Source organism: Oryzias latipes, chromosome 24, assembly GCF_002234675.1.
Source record: "Oryzias latipes chromosome 24, ASM223467v1".
Taxonomy (NCBI): Eukaryota; Metazoa; Chordata; class Actinopteri; order Beloniformes; family Adrianichthyidae; genus Oryzias; species Oryzias latipes.
In genome coordinates, this window is record NC_019882.2 from 4,872,895 (window position 1) to 4,894,282 (window position 21,388).

Genomic DNA, 21,388 nt, shown 5'->3' on the forward strand with positions numbered 1-21,388 from the left:
TGAATCCAACAAGCAGGAGCCGAGCTCCTCAAATCCAAAGGGGGTTTCTCTGGATATAATTGAGTCCTGCAGCCTCCTCCCCAGGAGAAGTGAGTCTGATAAACCAAATCATCATAACCTCTGTGAATCAAAAACACAAAGTAGCTTTATTGAAGCGAGGAAGAAAACAGAAGGAAAAGGACGTTTTTTTGAGCAATAATCTCACAAAATGGATTGCCAGAAGTGGTAAAGGGCGTAAACTTATATGGTGCTTTACTACCTTCTTAGAAGAAGAAAAAAGCCCTTCACAGTCCCATTCATCCATAAACACACACATTTACACACTGATGGCGGCTTCACTGCCAAACTCTCACCAGAGGCGATGTGGGGTTCGAAGTCTTGCCCAAGGATACTTTGACACATGGCCAGGCAGGGCAGGAACCGAACCTTCTGATCATTCTACCTCTTCACCACTGCTGCCCCCAAAGAAACTTAAGACACAACAAAAAGCAGAGAGAAATTAAAAGCACTTTGAGAAGAAGCTGTTACATATCTGTTAGGCTAAATGGTCACCCTAGCAAGCCAAAAGTTGTGATTATCAGAAGCATTAGGAGCTGGAGGACTAAAAACATAAAAAGTACTAAAACGCAAGTCAAATTCACTGCAAATGTAATAAATATTGGCCCAGCATTAGTGTGCCTGACACAGAGAAATTATTTTTGGTTTATTTTCTTAGAAAAACCTTCAATAAAAATATTTAGCTTGACAGAAAAATTCTGTTCACCTTTTTCCAGATCACCTGGATTACTCTTTGGAATTCAAACTAATCTCAGCTAATGTGAATCTAACTGGTCCCTTCTTTGCGGGGAACCCAAGAGGCCTGTTTGGATCCACGCTCTTGTACAGTGTAGGTCAAAGCCCACATATTCCTCACATACATGGAGGTCAATGCAAATCACCACAAAATGATTGTGAATGCTGGTGGCAGATGTTGTGTCTGATGCCATTCAGCAACCTATTCAAAAACGGCTACAAGTCCTGTGTGATTGTGTGATGTTGTCTATGTGTGCGCGTGTGCCCTTGAGCCTTTTATCAAGCCATTCTAATTATTTTATTATGCAAATGATTAGCCATTATTTCATTAGAGAGGCAACCAATCACAGTAGCTGATTAGAAAGTGATTAGCATGCAGTTAGTTTCTCCCTCTCTGTGTGCCCTTGTGAATGGAGTGGAAGGTGGTGATAATCATCCATCTGGACACACACTCACGCATGTAGTTCACAGGACAAAGCTCAGAGCTTTTTGCATGACTAGGAAGTTTTGGTTTAAGAAAAGGGGGAAAAATAAAAACTAATAGATCTAAAAATGCTTTTTCCTATGCTTTAGCTGGAAGAACTCTATTTTCTTACTACAAAGGTTTTTTTTCTATCATGTGAAAACAGACTCACCAAACTGGAGAGACATTCATTTAAGGCCTTAGTCACAACTGTCTTTAAGGGTGGATACAGGCTGTCTGCAAGTGAAAAATGGCCAAACCTGTACGGGGGACGTGGGAAATGTCAAGGTCGTGGACCGCTTGGTGAACCCATAGAGCAAAAAAGTTCACACACATTTCTCTTTACGAGCATGGTGCGAGCGGACTTAAAGCGGACATGGTCGTAGCGGACTTAAACAAGGTAAGGGGGAAGTAGGGCAAATACAGGCACGGCGTACGCCTTTTTCATTTTTTAATACCCACCAAACCCTACGGAGTCTGCGAGTATGCTCTCTTTGTGCACCCTGACTCTTAGAAATGAAAAAATTAGCGTAGTTTGTGTGGACATCCTCCAGGCGCTTGCGTATCTTGTGCACACTCTGTGTGTGCAGCATTTGTCTACGGTCAGTTAGGAGCCGATACGCGCACCTTACTAACCAGGACACCATAAAGGCCCGTACACACCGGAAAGAATATTCGCCAGGCGTTATTCGCCAGCGTTTTTCGCCACGTTTTTTGTGTTCACACCCAGGCGATTTTCGCTGACGATGAGCCGAGCGAACATGCAATTTCATTCCCTGACATTAGATGGCGCTTAATGTAAACAGAAATACTCCTGTACACAAGGTGGCGCTGCGCAACTTTACGCTTCTTAAAGTCGCTTTTCACTCAGAAGAAGAGAGCAAGTATTTACGCGCTTGTCAGAATAATACAAAGAAAACATGAATATTTCAAGCACCAGTAGCTCCAACTGGTGCTTGGTTCGGGGATATTTTAAAATGTCCGTCATTATTTCTTCGCAGCAGTGTAGACGCTACTTGACGTCTATCTTCTTCGCTGGTATGTGTGCTCAGCAAGGCAGTTTTGTGTTTGAGCGCCCCCAAGTGGTGTTTTACTGTAACTTTAGAAGCTCCAGACACGTGTGCAAAAGCGCCATTCTCATTGGTCGAATAGATTTCGACGCGAGGCGTCAAAAAAAACAACGAACCCGAGGCGGGTTTTTTTTTTTTGACGCTTTGACGCGTGGCGTTTTTTCGCGTCGGTGTGCACACTCTCATTGGTGCCCTTTGTTTAGTCACGAGGCGTTAAACGTCGGCGAAAATCGCGCGCGAAATTCGTCCCGGTGTGAACGGGCCTTAAGACAGGATCACCTGTATGCCATAAGTGGGTGAAATTTACATTATTCCGATACATTTACCAGACGCTAGGGCTGCACGATATAAGGAAAACTCGCGATATGCGATATTGGTGATTAATATTGCGATAACGATATAATTTGCTGTATATAAACAAAGAGCAAAACAACCAAAACAATCATTCCCATTTCATTGCAACTGTTAAAAAATTATACTCCAAATGACCCTTGTCGACATAGGAGACAAACATCTAACATAATAGGGTTCCATCTGATTGGTCAACAACGTGAAGGGGTCTATCCGATTGGTCAAATGGATAAAGGGATTTATTTGATTCGTTAAATGCGTCTGCAAATGGGGTACGGAAAAGGGTTTTACCAAGAACTCCTTTTTTACAAAAATAATAGTCACATATTTCTCGAAATATAATTATTTGTTATTGAAAAACTTGAAAAACAAGCCAGAAAATAAGACAGTCTTTCTTGACATGAGGTTAATTTTACTTTAATATTAAGTTTTTGTGAGCTTTGAGACTGTAGAAGCAGTTCTTTGACTGATTTACGTTTTAAAACTTTCATCACAAAACCTTAAAAGAAACGATTTACAGCAGCTTCCAAATGAGTTTAATGCTTTAAATTCTGAGAATCTTGCTTTAAACTGTTAAGGAATAAAAGATGGCCTGATCTGCCGTCAAAGACGAACCACGCCTTTTCGGTCTGCAAAGCCTCCAAACAAGCTACATTGTGCTTTGAACCAAAGCTCCTTCTAACACCCACCATCAAGTGTGTTTAGACTCTAAACAGACTACAAACGGCACACATGCAAAAGTCTCGCCTGCAAATCTCCGATTACAGAGATAAACGTTAACCACAGCATGAAGTTTGTTGTTTTCTCACTGATGTTTTTTGTAGACTCCTGTGAACCGCTTTAACATCGCGCCGCTTTGAATCACGTCCTCTTGTTCCGTTTTTTTATTATTATTATGACATGCCGTGACAAAGGCTTAATTGAAGTGAATGGGAGTGAAGTGAAGTGCTCAAGAAGAGGCTAGTTGAAAGAAAAATGCTGCAAGGAATGTGATCCAGTCCCCCTCCGAGGCTGTAAGTCACAGCCAGCCGTGCAGCCGGCAGCCTAAGACAGTCGCTTAGTTTGATGTTAACTTGTTTCTCCTCTGGCGGCGTCTGTCACCTCTTGGTATGCCTTTGTAGTGGGAGCTCAGCAGGGTATCTGAGAGCCTGTCGTTCTGCTCTCCATCACAGCCACCACTATTTGCTCCAGGACACAGGTAGCAAAGCTGTACCACTAACTGAATGTCAGGAGATTTATATTGATGGCTCTGCTGGTTGATGATAGTGCTCGAAGGTGGTCTTCTTACTCACACCTTCTTTTATTTTTTTTGAACATCGCATTTGCATTTTGGCATTTATGGTTATTGCACGTCCGGCTCTGTCACTCAACGGAAGGTTTTCTTTGATCAACGTCATTTCATTCCTAAATGTCTGCACTTTAATGTGGTTTTGTCTACAAAAACAGATTTGGGATCCTTTCTTTTTCTAAAAATATATCACTGAAAAAGCAGTAAAATGGTCTGTCCATGCAGCAAGTCCTTTTTACTTAACAAGACACCTTATAACACGATATCGAAGGAGTTCCAAGCATTTAAAAAGGGAAAATAAGCTAAAAGAAGCTAACTGTTGGATAAAATTAATACAAATTGAAAGTTATACAGCCATTTCTTTGCTAGTTCTAAACAAATGGTTTGAATTTTTTTCATTTTTAGGTACCTAAATGTGTAAATTTTGATTACAGTGATAGGAAAACTAGTGCAATAAGTAGAAATGACTCATTTTTTTCATATTCTTTGTTTTATTTGAAAGTTTCTCTTCTTTCTAAAACTTAAACTTTAGGTAATGTCTCTAAGAACGACCTCTAAAAACACTGATGTCATTGTTGCTTCTCTTAGCAATTTTTTTACATCAACCATGCAGCACCGTGACTCAAATAGCTCAGAGTGGCCGACGTGTTTTTGCTATCAGCAACATTCCCAATATGAGCTACATTTCACTGCAGGTTAGTTGGATCAGCTTGCTGTCAGTGACAAATGACAGAGCGACTTCCTGCTAAGGCGGAGCCAGCGGCCGACAGTCGCACGTGCTTGTCCTGAGGTTGTGGCGATGGGCACAGATGATCCGCTGAAGGATCTGTTGGCGTGCTGGTTGAGTCAGAGGTGAAGCTCTCTGGCTGTGAGTGATGGATGGTTGCCATCAAACGTCACCTCTTTTTTTGTAGCCAGTAGGAATAAACAGTGCAAAGGGGGGGAAAAATCAAAAAGGGTTTGGAAAAATATGTGTTGTGCTTCAATAATTGTGTTTACACACACGTTTGGGTGGAATTCTATAAGTACATGAATGTTTTTTTTTTCCATTTTGCAGGAAGCTGTACCTTTGACGAAGGCTTCTCTCAGTGCGATTACCAACAAGATTCTTACGATGACTTTGACTGGACGCACATCAACACACAGGAAGTGCCATATATCTCACCAGACCTGCCGAAAGGTGAGGCGTCTTATCTTTGATGTCTACTTGTTGTTTCAGTTCTTTAAATTACAAATTAGTTTCTCAATAAAAAGTGTCTTTTTGGTCCATGTATGACTTACCTCATATTTGGAAGAATCCATTTTTGGAGCCTTCACACCCTAACCCTTCAGTCACACAGGTCTTGCTGTATTTGACAGCCTTTGTTTCTTAGGAATGCAATTAAAAATAAATAACTTTGAGAATGAAGTAGCTGTGGATCTTCACGCACAGAGAGCACCAAATGTGCTAAATATATTGTGAGCTGTATTCATAAAAACAGGCTACTTTCTTCTAAAAGTCCAGGTTTCCTTTTTCAATAGAAAGATATAATTGATTTTGTTTTTAAATTTTTCTCTTTGAAACTCCTCTACTATTGGGGCAATTAATGTAATTCCAACAGATTCTAAAACCAGAGAAAAGCAGCTAATATGCAACACTTTATAGTAGTAACGTTTAAAGCATAATAAAGCAAAGCTGCTTTTCTCAGCTTCAGAATCCATTGAAATTATGTTAATTGAGCAAATTGTCTGTAATTCAAGGAGCTTATAGAGTTAATTGCACACCTCCTGTTTATATTTCTTTCACTTGATTTGAACTTTATTAATCTTGCAGAGAAACTCACCCTTCATAGTAGCTCTCAAGGGAAAAACAAGTAACAATATACGTCATAAATCACCAAATTAGCCAAGCAAACAAATAAGTAGATTAAAAATATGGAGGAAAATTTTTGTAATTATTAATTATTGTACAGGGGGGGGGGTACTTTAAAAACACCCAAATGTAGACTAGATCAGTACATAATTGATAAACAAATAAAATGCTGATTTTTAGTGAGAAAAGTTCTACCTCCATACTGGCAGCGTTCCCTTGTTTATCGCAGGACTTAACGTTTGTAAAAATGAACCTAGATGGACAAAATCTGCAAATGAGTTTAATTTTTTAAGGCTGTAAAACCCTTTCACTACACACTTTATCTATTTTTTCCAGACAGACATGAACGTTTTCACACTTTCTCTCTTTTTTAAACTCTCAAAGTGAAACCTTAAAACAATGAAGACAAAGTTCTGCTGCCAACCAAAGATTAATGTAGATTTGACAAAGATGACGTCACAGAGGAGAATGACTGACAGTAGTCGACAGCCAATCAGGATTCAGAAAACAATGTGTTGTGAAGATGAACGAATAAAAGTAAAAAAATGCAAAATTGCACAACAAGTATCGGCAAAATAGACAGAACTGTGTTATAGTTGTATTTTAAATTTCAAAAATTAAGATATTTAGTCTGAAATGTACTATCAACAACATTTTTTTGTCTGGGAAATCACAAAGTTTATTATTTACAATTGTATATTCCAAAAGTACCCCTCTTCCCCTAATCTTAACCAATGTGGAAACTTCCTTCTACCTGGTTAAGAATCAGATTTAGAAATATGAAGGTTTTATTTGTAAACTCAATGTGTATTTTTCTGATAACTCTAAAAGGAAAAGTTGATCATTGGAGTCTTAACAATCCTCCTCTCCCTTCTTTTTTCCTTTTTAATCAGTTGGGCTTTTTTTGTCCTCACTGATGATGATGAAGGGGAAATTAAATCTTTCTGCCTTAGGGCTGAAGGTCTAATTAACAGAATATGAGGTCATTAATCAACAGCGGCGAACAGGGAAGGTTGCCTGCTTCAGTGTTAAAAGCAAAATGTTATAACAGCAACTGAAAGTGAATAACTTTTCTCCATCTTAAACCAGCTTTAGAGGGAAGATTGTACATCAGTACAAAGGATTTTACTCCTCGTCCTCCTCTCTTCCTCTCAGATTGTGGTATAAATAATGTTTTTATCGCATGCCTATTGTCAAGACGACCCTTCTTGTGTGACATTTCCAGAAAGGTTAATGTTAGCACCAGCATTCTACAGGTTCGACATAAGCACACTTCCATTTATTGGGTTATTTCTCTGTTGACGAACGTGCATGTGGCTTTGCGTATGTTTGAACGCTGAGTTGTAAAAAACCAACGTCTTCCATAAATACCAGATCTGCTGGGCAGAGCTGGCACTTTAGAGAGGTTAAATACCTTTGTCCAGGGGGGGTAGAGGTAATGCCTGGAATGAGAGTAGCGTTAATGTCTGTGGAAGCTAATGGGAAGAGGAGGCCTTAGTGGTGGCAAAGCAGGTTAACGGTTGGGCAAAGCCTGTTTGCTGAAGGGCAGGTTCACAGCCTTGCCTGAAGGTAGCGGAGCATAAACTGACATTTGATGTGTTCATAGCAGCAGCGGAGGGAGAAATAAAGTGGCTGGAGGGGATTAAAAGGGCTCCTTACATGTTAGGAAGGTTGTAGAGTGGGGTGCCTAGATATTTTGCCCAGGGACACCTTTGAAAATTTTGTATGAGTTGTTTGTCTCCCTGTTGGCAGGTTTTAATGTAACAGACCCAGCCGTTTAGTAACACTAATGCATTTTTTTTGGGAAAGGCATTTGAGAAACTTTACTAATCTGGCAGGTTTGTTGAGTCTTAGCCACATACACTCGAACGGGGGGGTTGACCCGAAGGGGTGCTGCAGGTTTTTTGGTTGTCGAGGCCCGTCGAGGCATTGTAGAAAGTAGCGGCCACATTTTAAAGGCCCACTCTGGTCATGTTTTGGGCTATTTTATAGGGGTATTTCAATTATCATTATGCCATCTTTAGCCAAAAACCTGTGTTGGACATAGTTTCTGCAGGGCGGCAGTAGTTCACTAGAAATTCATCTCGGAGTTGTAGCCAAGACTGTTAGCACGAAGTCCGCCCCTACTTCCCGTTATCCATCTGTTTACCCGCTCTTCCACTAGTTTACAGACTCACACCCCCAACCCAAAATTACCAGCCAGCTCATAGTATTTCCTTACTTTCATGGTACTTTTACTGGTGATTTTATTATATATGACTGTATTTTATGTTTCACCATATGGTTGCGATGTTTATAATTGGACCTCGAGTCTGTAAAAAAAAAAATATTACCAGTGAAACGAAAATGGCGAGCAATGTTGGAGCTATCTAGCTATACAGTTTTGATCCTAACAAGGAAAACTGCGTGAGTTGAGCAAAGCAGGGATCTTGTGGTTTGCTGTTTTAGCTTTGTCACAGCCACAAGCTTTTTTAACAACTTTATTTTTCGTCTGCTCCTTATTTACAACAATTTGAATAAAGAAACATGCAGAAATGCAATTTTGAGCTTTCTTTATATATGTTCTCCATCATATGAAAAATGCCACAAAAACACAATTTTCATCAGAGTGGGTGTTTTAAGGGGCGTCATTCAAACCATACGTACGATTATCGTGTGAGTGGTGAGTGTATCGTTAGGTATTTGTATGGATAATGGAAGTTGCACTCATGACGTTCGGGTGATGTAGCATGGTGTCCTTTCGCCACACTCTGGTCTTTGGTTAGCTGCAAGTACTGGCTGGTTTCTGATCACCCGCAAATGCTGCACGCACAGGTTTTGCAGGTGATGCACAAGTGTCGTAGGATGCCCACACAAACTACGCTCTGATTGTGTAATTTCTATATTTCTAACAGCAAGAGCACACATGTCACATGGACGGTTCTTTGCACACTGCACAAGATTTGGAGGGAGTCAAGGAGAATGAAAAACCAGTATGACACACCTACATCTCACCTAATTCAGTCTTACTTATAGTACCTTTGCATGTTTTATAAGCGCTCGCTATGACCTATTGCCCACAGCACGGCTGTATATAAAAAATACCTAGCGGTCTAAAGGCCCGTACACACCGGGACGAATATTCGCCAGGCGTTATTCGCCAGCGTTTTTCGCCACGTTTTTTGTGTTCACACCCAGGCGATTTTCGCTGACGATGAGTGGAGTGAACATGCAATTTCATTCCCTGACATTAGATGGCGCTTAATGTAAAACAGAAATACTCCTGTACACAAGGTGGCGCTGCGCAACTTTACGCTTCTTAAAGTCGCCTTTCACTCAGAAGAAGAGAGCAAGTATTTACGCGCTTGTCAGAATCATACAAAGAAAACATGAATATTTCAAGCACCAGTAGCTCCAACTGGTGCTTGGTTCGGGGATGTTTTAGAATGTCCGTCATTATTGCTTCGCGGCTGTGTAGACGCTACTTGGCGTCTATCTTCTTCGCTGGTATGTGTGCTCAGCAAGGCAGTTGTGTGTTTGAGCGCCCCCAAGTTGTGTTTTACTGTAACTTCAGAAACTCCAGACACGTGAGCAAAAGCGCCATTCTCATTGGTCGAGTAGATTTCGACGCGACGCGTCGAAAAAAAAAACGAACCCGAGGCGTTTTTTTTTTTTGACGCTTTAACGCATGGCGTTTTTTCGCGTCGGTGTGCACACTCTCGTTGGTGCCCTTTGTTTAGTCACGAGGCGTTAAACGTCGGCGAAAATCGCCGGCGAAATTCGTCCCGGTGTGAACAGGCCTTAAAACCTTGATATTTTGTGTAGGTCCTTTTCATACCCCATACAGGTCTGCCCACTTTTCAACCGCAGACAGCCTGTAGTCAGCTGTAAGGCTTTAAATTCAGCACCACTTATTGAGTCACTTCATTGTCAACAATTATATTTGAACCCTCATAACCCCGTGTTTAGCTTCAGATGGCATGGCATGAACGGTTTGGCAGTATTTGTAGTATTTGTTGCAGAGGGAAACCAAAAGTCATCTGTAATCTCACTGGTCCTCTGCGTTGGCTGTTCACCATGGCGGGGCATATAGTGTATCGTTGTTCCAGATGAACATTCATGGGCTGGGGCTCAGTGGCTCAGTGGACTAAAGCAGATACTCTTGACTCATAATGTTGTCAGCCAATAACACTCTAAAGCCATTTGGCATGCCATTCCCTGCACGTCTCCACTCTTGCTTGTTTTCAGCTGCGCTCTGTCTAATAAGGAAAAAGAAAGAAGACATTAAAGCTGCAACAGATCCACTGGCTGTTTTAATAATGGCAAACTAGTAATGAGCTTATAAACAAGTCAGAAAAAATGTTATTAGAGCAAAGCTCTAGAATCCAGCATGATGGATTCCATCACCTTCATGTTTGAGGTTAAAAACGACCATATTTTCCGCACTATTGGACACAACGAATTATAAGGTGCATCATCAATGATGGTTAATTTCTAACCTTTTTCATACACAAGCAACACAAACTATATGGCGAATTAATAAGGGTCAGAGACAAGTCTGTCGGTCAGACAGACTTTATTAACTGCACTCACAATACCTAGAACTCGTCTTTTGCTCGCTACATGTTAGCCATGGTCGTGTATTTGCAATACATGTTCCCCCAACCTTTGCAACAATTACAAAACCAGACTAATTCAGCCAAATAAAACGTTGCTGTCACTACGCTAACTCCCAATGTCATTATTAACATGTCAGAAAAAACACAGTCCAAAACCGCTACATGTTAGCCATGTTAGACACGTTAGTGTATCTACAAAACACCCAACCAAGTTTGCAACTTGTGAAGAAAACAGACTGTGTCAGGGTCCGCTCGGCAGAGATTGAGCCACAGGACAAAAAGATCTTCAAATCAGGGGTTTTTATTTTACCCAACACAACACGACAGGGGCTCAAATTAAAATGGGGTCAACTTAACAAAAATGTAACTGAGCGAATCAATAACAAAAGCTCAAACCAACTGAACTCAAACTGACCCCCCAACAGGAAACATTAGGGAGATTTTATACTGGCTGATCAGACCAATGACACAATAGGGAGGGGAGCACAAATACAAAATATTCAAAACCTAAATATTAATTAAAGTAGTAAATTACTAGTAATTTAACGCTTCAACAGAAACTGAACTTTTACCTCAAAGCAAGCTTAACATATTCCAAAAAATACAAACAATAGTCCAACATAAGAATACACTTCGTCTTTCCCCTCCATCTTCTCCAGATGGAAGTTGTCCATGCTCCTCCCTTTCCAAGTCATCAGGAGCTTCTTCAGCTCCTCCCACTGCCACATCATCAGGAAGTTTCCTGCTCCAGCCTCTGCCCCAGCATCAGGCCTCAAACAGAACTCAAAGAATAGAATTTCTCAAAACAATACAAAATTAACTTAATGTGTGCACAAGTCATTAAGTCAATTTTGTTATGAAATGTGTGAAATAAAATGAAATGGTTTATTCAAGAGAAAAATATAACAAATGAACTTAACTTAACTGTGGGGCAGTGGGTTCTGCCCTCACAGACTGATACAAGTAAAACAAATGTTATTTTGAATACACGAACTCCTAACGTCATTAGTAACACAATCCGACTCCACTACATGTTAGCCACGTTAGACATGTTAGCGTATTTACAAAATACCCAACTTTATTTAAAAAAAACACACTGGTATTTTGACAGTGTACCTCTCAAAACCACTTCGACATCAATAAACTCACAATAAATACAATTTTATTTTTTTACACAGAAGATAATAAGGCACTCTGTCATTTTTTGGAAAAAAGTTCAGGTTTTAAGTGCGCCTTATAGTTTGGACATTTTTATTACACTAAATTTCTTCTTTCGATGATCATTTTTCTTTGTTTGCTTCAATCAATCACAGAATTGATGAAGTTTTACTCAAAGGTTGTGATCATTTTCTACATCTGATTGTAGACACCATCATACCAGTGAAAGCGCGTATTAAAAGCACGTCTAATGTTCTCCCTGCTGGATGCATTGCATGTGTAACATCAGTGGCACCTTTTTAGATGCTTCAAATGAAACGACTCTGTCAGCTGTTATTCCACCTGCAAGCTGTTGTTATTGTGCCAAAGAAAATGCTGCTGCGCCGCTGCAGATGTTGTGACATATCTGGGTCTTAAGGCTGTCACAGCTTTATTTTTAGCCTTATCATTATCCTGCGACTTTGTAATAATCACAGCCATTTTAGACTTTGGCAGTTCAAAGACATCAGCCATTTTAGAAAGCGGCAGACTTAAGGTGTCAGATGTGTTTGGGATGATGAAGTTTGCATGAGTGCTGTGTCAGTTTCGTGGTCCGTCAAGACTCCGGCTGCTCATTTCTAGCAGTATTTTTCCGCTCGAATTGGGTGCTATGAACTCGGTCCCACAGGTAAACACTAGGACGACTGGACAATACCAAGAGCAGTGTTGTGTTAAATCATATTTAGGATCTTTACTTCTTATTAATCTGCTGGTATTAGTTTCATAATAGGCATACTTTCATAATAGCATACTTATTTTTGTCTTATCTTGTGTTGTTCGTTGACACATTTGGGTCTCAGGCTGATGGAAGTATTTTTAGCTGGTGCAGCACCTTGGCAGCCATCTTTAAGTCACTTTTTTCTCATTATCAATGCCAAAAATAAAGAAACGGCACTGATGTCCATCCCCTTTACATGTCAGATGGAAATAGATTACAGATCATTTACTGCCAGGATGTGAGGTTTTCCTGCAAACCTGTGAATTCTTTTTATGTTGAGAAATCAAAGTAATATTGTTGGCCATAAAGGAGATAACAGATGAATGGCAGAGCTAAAGCCTCCCTGAAAGGCTGACGTCTCTTTATCGTGGTCCTAATCCTGTTATGTTCTGCTCCGTCCCACAGAGGGATGGATTTTCTCACAGTAGATTAGCTAAACAATAACAGATAATCGCTATTGTTTCACATCTTATTGTGCAGCACACATTCTGAATGGTACAGTTTGCAAATAGAATTATCCATCTCCTGCACTTTCTTTATATGACATTTTATCATTAAGTAATACACTGAAATATAGTTGTCTCTGATTACCAACCGCCATGTTCTCTTTATCCTGTCAGCATTGTCTGCATTCCTCTGTTATTTCACTTTTAGGCAATCTGGAATTAAATGTCAAACGTGAAATCAACAGCGCCTGTAAACTTGTTTAAAATGTCAGAAAAGAGTCAAACAGTGAGCGCACACCGTTGAATTTAGCAGATTTACTGTTTGTTCAAAGAAATGATGACCTTTACATTTTAGCAGCCACTTTAATCACACAGGGACAAAACAAAATAGTTGGTACCCCTTTGGGGAGGAAAGAACAAGCTCACAATGACCAATAAAGTCACAAAAGTAATGGGAAAAAAAACACATGTTCTGAATATATCTTTGCTTTAAAATTGTTCAGGGAAAGGGGGGGGGCACAAATTCTGTAGGAATATCAATACACACCTGGAGAAGCTATCATTTGTACATTTTCTAACATTTTTTTGTTATTAATTCACAAAATAAATTAAGAAGCAATAAAACTATTTTTACATTTTTTTATGAACTTCAACACTAAAATAATGATAATTAGTTTTAATACTATGTATGTATTGTGCTATAGTACGGCCCTAATTATAATAATAATAATAATAATAATAATAATACATTTTATGTAGAATGCACTTTACATTTTAGATCAAATCTCAAAGCACTAAACCCTAAACTTTAGTGTTGAGGTTTGGACAACCACCTACAAAACCCACTAAAACTATGGAGATTTCAAAAACAAGCCAAAAGAATCATCTATAAAGTGGTATATTGAGAACACACCAGCATTTTCCCGTATAAATCAAAATGACTGAAGGTTACAGATGTAATATTATATTATACATATATTAAATGCAAAAAACTATTTCCACAGAGCATCCAAAAATGTAAAATAATAAGGAGAAAAGTATGAAAATTTGTAAAAAATGTTCCACAATATTACAAAAAGAATAAACTGAAATTTTTGGAGGCTTTATGACTTTCTGGTAGTTTAACTGTTTGTTTTTTCATTTTTCTTTAATTCTTTTAGATCTATCTGAATAATTATTGTATGTTTATTATGTAAAAATGTACAAAATATCTTAAGATTTGAGCCTTTTATCATCATATTTATCTTGATATTTAACTGTTTGAAGATAAAAGGGAACCTATGGAAGTTTATGACAAAATGGACACATTTAACATTTTTCTTAAACATTATTTTAAACTTAAATCAAACCAACTATTCCTACCTGAATTGCTTTAAGTTGTCTATTTGGTTCTAATTTTAATGAGCTAAAGGGAAATTTAAAAAAAGACGTCAAGATGAAAGGATCTTGTTTCATCATTTCAGTGCAGCAACATCTGGTTGGGGTCGGTGCTGATTACTGCAACATCTGGATGGGCAGCCTGTTAGTACATCCAGATTAAGTGTTATTTCAAGCACTATTTTTCACAGTCATTCAGTGCAGGAACAGGTCACTGCATCAGTCACAAGTGGCAGATGGTCAAAAAAAGCTTCCTAAAAATAACAGTGATTTTTGACAGAACTCATTATTATTCTTAAGTTTATCAATACTGAACGTGTTTAAAGGAGAAATGGAAGCAGAAAATAATCGGTGTGAAGGTGTGAAAGCCTTTGCAGAGCAGGAATTGTGTGCATTTAGGTTCATGTAACACCAGCTGTGTGCATAAAGTTTTGGCAAAGTAGTCCTATTACTCTATTACATCCTCAAAAGCATGACAGTTTAGCTTTCAAACTGGGCTAACTTTTTTCATTTTTCCAGGTTCCTACATGTACGTGGATGTCTCTCAGCATGACGTCGGGGAGAAGGCTAGGTTCCAGCTGCCAGTCATGAAGGAGAATGACACTCACTGCATCGACTTCAACTACCTCCTCACCAGCACTGACGGCTCCAGCCCCGGCACCCTCAACGTTCTGGTGAAGGTACGAAGCACCAGATAAGAAATGCAGCACTTCGTTCTTCTTTGGGTAGAAATGTTTAGGAAGTTTTTGCTATTTGAGCCCAGAATTATTTCTGCTGCTTTTCTAATGTGGATGTACCGTTTTGAGTCACGGTTTATGGTGTATTGTGTGCTTTTTATAGGTGAACAAGGGTCCATTGGCAAATCCCATTTGGAATGTGACCACATATACTGGTAAATTAGATTTTTCATTCACTTCTTCTGTATGGTGGCCCAGAAGTGCAAACAACACCTGCAATCACTCGACGCAAAAACATATGAGATATCACAAAGACAATAAAAAAAGCCAAACAAAATTTAGAAAAATCAGAATTATATTATAACAATTAAAACAGAATTGCAGAAACAAAAACACGATTCCCAAACAATTAAAGTAAAATGTATTTATTAAATATTTATTAAATAGGGACAAATACAAAAAATAGATCACTACAATGAAACAATGTGATGCCTGGTTATTTAGCCGTGGCTAATTCGCAAACACCCGTCCCTCGATTAGCTTTGACAGAAATTGTAAAAGAACAGTAGAAAGAGAATATTAACAATAAATAGAAAAAATGACTATACAATGCACTCAACTGTACTCATTTAGATGCGTCACCTGAACACAGGATATTTTATGCCATGTGGGTTCATTGTTGATGCTCTATAAAGCAAAGTTTTATTTATCTTTCCAATAAAAATGAAACATTTCAGAAAACAAATGCAACTTTAGGCAATCAAAAGCGCTTTACAGTCCCATTCACACACTCACACACTGATGGCGGCTCCACGGCTGAACACTGGCGCCAACCTTCCACCAGAGGCAAGGTGGAGTTCAGTGTCTTGCCCAAGGACACTTTAACACATGGGCGGACAAGGGAGGAATCGAACCTGGAGTGTTCCAATCAGGGGTCGGCCGCCCTACCTCCAACTGCACCACGGCCGCCCGAAATGAAACAGAAGAAGAACCTAGAAAAGGTACTTTGTGACATTACTGATTGGAAGATGATATCCAGTAGTGCTTCATACCAGAAATGATGGACAAACGTGATCACCTGATTAGCATGTCACATGGTATCTTCCTTTTCCGGAAAATTCACAAATCAAAAGTCCATCATTTAAACTGAAACTAATTTGATATAAAGAGATGCTGAATGTGCTTTGTACTGATCATAAAACTTTTTTTAGGACCTTGAAGACGCATTTGAAAACTCAAACATCAAAATTAAATATCATTATCCAATCAGCGATGTTCCATAATACCTGCCATTTCCTGTTTCTTACTTTCTTTTGTTTTTTAACAATTCTCCCACCTTTTTGCTATAGTGATAGGAGTCGCCACAGCCAATCAGCTTTGACGGATTTGCACAGGTGGTGGAAAGTTTTGACGGCGGATGCGCTTCCTGACACAACCCTGTGTTTTTTTTAAGGCACAGGTTGCTGCACAGCCGCTGTTTTGACTTATGTCTTTGTTTTCCGAAATGTTTCATTTTATTTTGTTGTCTTTTTCTTGGAATTGTGTTTTGGTTTCTGAACTGTCATTTTGATTTTTAACTATTTGTTTTGCTTTTTAATTGTCGTGATTTGTTGATGTGATTTGCACTTCAGGGCCACCGTAGTTCTCGTCTACCTGAATGTTTTTTTTGTTGTTTTTATGTTGAGTACGTTTTGCTTTTCAGGTAAAGACTGGCTCAAAGCTGAACTGGCTGTGTCCACCTTCTGGCCTAATGAATACCAGGTAAATAACCTGTACGCCACATGAAGTGTTCACTTACAGCTGTGGTGATCTGAGAACAGCAATGCAGACATGAGCGCATGCTGTGAGGCAAGCTGCTGATTTATTTGTGTTGACTGAGGCTCAGGAGGTGACGCTCGGGCTAGTGTGTATGTGAGTGTGTCCCCACTTGAGGCATTTCCGACAAATCTTTTAGAAATTAGGATTTTCCTTTTGTCTTTGGCATCGGATCTTTACAACATTTCCGATCAGAAATGACTGCCTTCTTTTTGTTGAGTTTATTCGTCAGTGTTCATCAGTAGTGTTGCTGTGGACGGATGTCTTTGTCCCAGCGTAGCTTGTCTGCGAGTGATGGAGCAGACGCACACACTGATTGTGTTAGCACACACTGCCTGGGGAGCATGTAAGACCTCTGGAAGGCTAAGTGTGAAAGCATCCTCCAAAAGGCCCATCTGCAAGCTCCGTCCACCACGGCGACTGTGGGCGGAGCCCACCGGCTTGGAGTGCGTGTGTCAACATGTTTTAATTGAACATAATCATCTTGGTTAGCAGAGGCGCATGTAGCTTTTTCAGGCTGGAGACAAGGTTATTGGATTTGAGGTTATGAAGCTATTTTGTCATGTTTGAACATGTTTCTGCGTTAGCACTTTAGGCTGAGACATAATGAGGCTTATTTCTCAAAGGGAACATCTTCCACATGTAGACATTTACACAGACAACAGCAAATGAACACAAAGTGCACACAAACATACACTAAAACTGTTTTGATGAAGACTTTTCTTTGACATTCTTTGCTTTTTTCCCCCTTTTTAAGTTGAAACTTTCACTGAAGATCATCACATTGCAAAGCTTTTTCTAGCTAAAGAAGTCAAAGAGATGGTTTGACTTTAAAGATGAGGAGGAAACCTTTTGGACAATCTTTGGACAAACATAACTTTAGTTTTCTACTCTTTTTTTTTGTTTTTGTTTTTCACTTGTTCTTCAAGAAGCCATGTTTAGTATGTTCTTGAATGTATCTCAAATGCCTGGAGTGTATGTAGCTTAAGTCTACAGTGGAGGAAATACGTATTTTAATGCTTGGCTCATTTGGACAATAAAAGAAAAATCAAGACATTACATTCATATAAATGTATTTGCATTTTACTGAGGGAAATAAATATTTGAACCCTGTTGCCGGAAAGACTTTGTTGAAAACCATTAATAGCAGGACAGAGGTCAGAAGTTTCTTGTAGTAGATAAGCAGGTTTCTGCTCATATCAGAAGGAATTTTGGTCCTCTCTTCTTAACAAATGATGTCTAAATCATTCAGAATTGGTGGCTGTTGCTTAGCAACTCTGAGCTTCAGTTTTCTCCATAGGTTTACTCTAGGATGGAGGTCTGGAGAATGGCTGGACCACTCCATGACCTCGATCTGCTTCATCTTCAGCCATTCCTTGGTTGCCTTGGTTGTTTGTTTCGGGTGATTATCCTTTCAGAAGACCCACCCACCACCCATTTTAAGCTTCCTGGTGGAGGGAAGGAGATTTTCCCAGGATTTAATGGTGCATGGCTCCGCCCATCCTCCCAAACACACATTGAAGTAATCTTTTGCAGCATAACACCTCCATAATGTTTCCACCTCCGTGCTTGACATTGGGGATGGTGTTCTTGGGGGGTTGGATGCCAAAGAGCTCCATGTTGGTCTGATCTGACCACAGCACCTTCTCCAGATCCCTCTCTAAATCATTAAGGTGTTCATTGACAAACCTCAGGCAGGTCTCCACATGTCCCTTCCTAAGCAGGGGGACTTTGCAAGGACTGCGAAATGTAAGCCATTGTGGTGAAAAGTATTTCCAATGGTGACTCTGATTTGAGATCATCAACTTATCCTGCTGTCTTGTTTTTGGCCAATTTCTCACTGTTCTCATGATCATGGAAACCCAACCAGGTGAGATCTGGTTTGGAGTCGCATACCTATAGGTGGATTGATGGTCATGCAATTGTATTTTGGCAAAATTGCACCAACAGTTGTCCCCTTAACCCTTCGCTTCTTGCTGATGGTTTTGTAATTCAGTACGGTCTTGTGGAGGTCTACCTTAAGTCCACTAGAAGCTCTTGAGTCTTTCTTATTTTGGAGATTTTGGAGTCTGATTGATGGACTGATTCTGTGGACAGGTGGCTTCTATACAGGTGATTAGTTCAAACAGTTGTCAAATGCATTTTTCTCTCAATGAAATAAATTTGTATTCTTTAAAGTGGATTTCTTGACGTTCTTTGTGATTTTCTATCTTATCACTGTTCAAATTAATCAACATTAAATACCATTAAGATGACAAACTGTCGATTTCTTTTTTTTTTTAAATCGCCAAAGGATTAAGTACTTATTTTCTCCACTGTAGGTTCCTGGTTTCAATCGGTGCATATGTGTCACCTGGTTTAATCTACATATATATTTATTTTTCCTGTTTTTTCTGCTGAAACACGTGTAGCATCACCTCCAGCTTTAGTTCATATTTGTGTATGTAAACAGGCAGCTGGTGCCTCAAAGAAAATTCCCATTTATCAGGGTTCAGACCATAATGTGAGATGAAAAATATCTTCTCCCTGCAGCTTTAAACATTTTGAGAGTCGGTGCATGCATACATCAAAATGATATATATGCAACTAGATGATAAAAGGATGTATGCTATTGCCCAGCTCTGCTCTGAAGTGGTGATACGTCACTGCTCTGCCTTCAGCGATCCAGACCAACTTTGCCTGAACAAACTTGTAAACATGCATGTCATCAATAATCCTGCTTTGCAGGGAAGCCATCAGGGTTTGACACCTGTGTGATCAGAGGTGTCCACCATCTGATCCATAAAAAACTGTCTCACAGCGATGATTAAAGCCATCATTCATCTTTATGATGAAAGGTGGTAAAATAATACATGACTTTTAATCCACGCTACAGGCGTTTGTGGAATTCATTTGAGCTCCGCACTGGAAAAGGATCAGATACCGACTAGACATTAAATTTGATTTTTCAGCAGCAATAAATTAAAACCATGGAGTCACTCTGATTGTACGTTGTCTTTTGTGCTAAAAAAGCTAGTTTGGTGGGTGTGAACGATCTAAACCGCCTTTTTTTTAGCCAACAGGAAAATGGGTCACAAAAACTATCTGCTGCTTGATTCGCTCCATATTTTTCTTTAATCGTCTTCATTGATATGAGTCCTTCAGCATTGATCATTTTTCAAGTTCTGTGAATCATCTGGAAGCTTTTATGGTGACTTAATTTATGCCACACTATGGAAATTAGACCAGGGGTGTCCCGATCGGGTTTTTATCCTAGAGTTATCTGAGTACCTGTACCAAGTCCAGATCTGATACTTTAGTGACACAAAAACAAAACATTTTTTAAATCAAGGTCGGGTCTGGTTTTTCATAGAAGACGTCGCACCTTTTATCCAAGAGGCCTTTTCAAACAGGTTTAATGAAACTGAACAAATTAAATGAACAGATCCAGGTTTTTCCCCTTTTCCTTTATTAACCTTCTTGCATCATTTAACATTTCTGTGATTCAGCTTGAACAATCAACTAAAAATATAAGGTGGAACATTCAGGTACAATCATCAACACACAACACCACAATTATAACATTTCAGATTATAATTAGTCTTGTTAGAAAGTTTGGTTAAAGTTTGGATCTTCAGAACTTTTCAACATTTTTGATCATTTGCGATTCATATCTCCATTAAAAACTTAAAAATGAATGATTGCTTTCTTTAAAATTTGTAGCTTAGTATTCATGACTACCTTAACTGTTTAAACATTTATTAGTTTTGGTTGTTTTTCCTTTAAAAGATTGTAAAAAAAAAAATGTAAATCATTTTTCCTAAAGCGTGCACTTTGCAGACGGTCCCTTGGCAGCCATCAAGGTTGTGATCCGTTTATAACATGCAGACTGCTAGACAGTAGATTGTTTATCTGTAATAATACGCTTCAAATACATTTTGGTTGCTTAAATATTTATAATAGGATTAACACACAGATCCATTCCCTGATGGGGAAGCAACGTCCCTTTTGGGGTCACGAGGTGGCTGGAGCCAGCCCAGCTACAGTTGGGCGAAGGCGGGGTACACCCTGGGCAGGTTACCAGTCTGATGCAGGGCCACACACACTTACAGGCACACCTAGGGGCAATTTAGAGACAAAAATCAACCTAGGAAGCATGTTTTTGGAAAACCGGAGTGTCAGGAACAAACCCACACATACACGGGGAGAACACTCAAACTCCACGCAGAAAGGTCCCAGCCGGGATTTGAACCGGGAACTTTTTTGCCGTCAGGCTAACCGCTACACCACTTTACAGCCCAGACATTTATACATTTGCTATTATTTTTTGTTTTTTTTTTATTAATATTCATACTTGAACAAAGACGTGGTTATATTTTAAAATGAAAATAACGTGTACAAAATGAAAGAAGGAGGTGTTAAAAGTCAGCTGATGTGTTTGTGCTGCTCCCGGCAGTAAAGCTATGAGTGAAGGATGATGGGACAGGGAGGAAGACCGAAAAGAGGAGTGTGACAAGCGGGAAATGATGAGCTATGGGTAAACAGCTCACAGAAGATTTTCTTTTGCTGGTGATGAATGACAACAACTGCTCACCCCTTGCTCTTTTTCTGGCTCTCTCTGACAGCCACCTTCTCTCCTCTCCATCGTCTCTTTATTACTGCGCTTCTTTGTGAGTAAACAGCGCAGGAGCTCAAGTGGAAAAAAAAAAACATTCAAGGAAGGAAGGAAATGGCTAAACGGGGATGTCGATGGAGCCCAGTGACA

General features: G+C 39.5%; 1 protein-coding gene across 19 annotated transcripts in view; it reads left to right on the forward strand.

Annotated features, from left to right (window-relative positions):
* Window positions 1-21,388, forward strand: part of ptprk (protein tyrosine phosphatase, receptor type K) — a 113,181-nt gene that overhangs the window by 40,136 nt on the left and 51,657 nt on the right. For all 19 annotated transcript variants that reach the window (XM_020714719.2, XM_023953255.1, XM_020714723.2 and 16 more), the window contains 4 exons: window positions 5,022-5,144; window positions 14,672-14,832; window positions 14,993-15,044; window positions 16,532-16,590. In XM_020714719.2, the coding sequence (XP_020570378.1) occupies window positions 5,022-5,144; window positions 14,672-14,832; window positions 14,993-15,044; window positions 16,532-16,590 (395 nt within the window). The remainder of the gene's footprint in view (window positions 1-5,021; window positions 5,145-14,671; window positions 14,833-14,992; window positions 15,045-16,531; window positions 16,591-21,388) is intronic.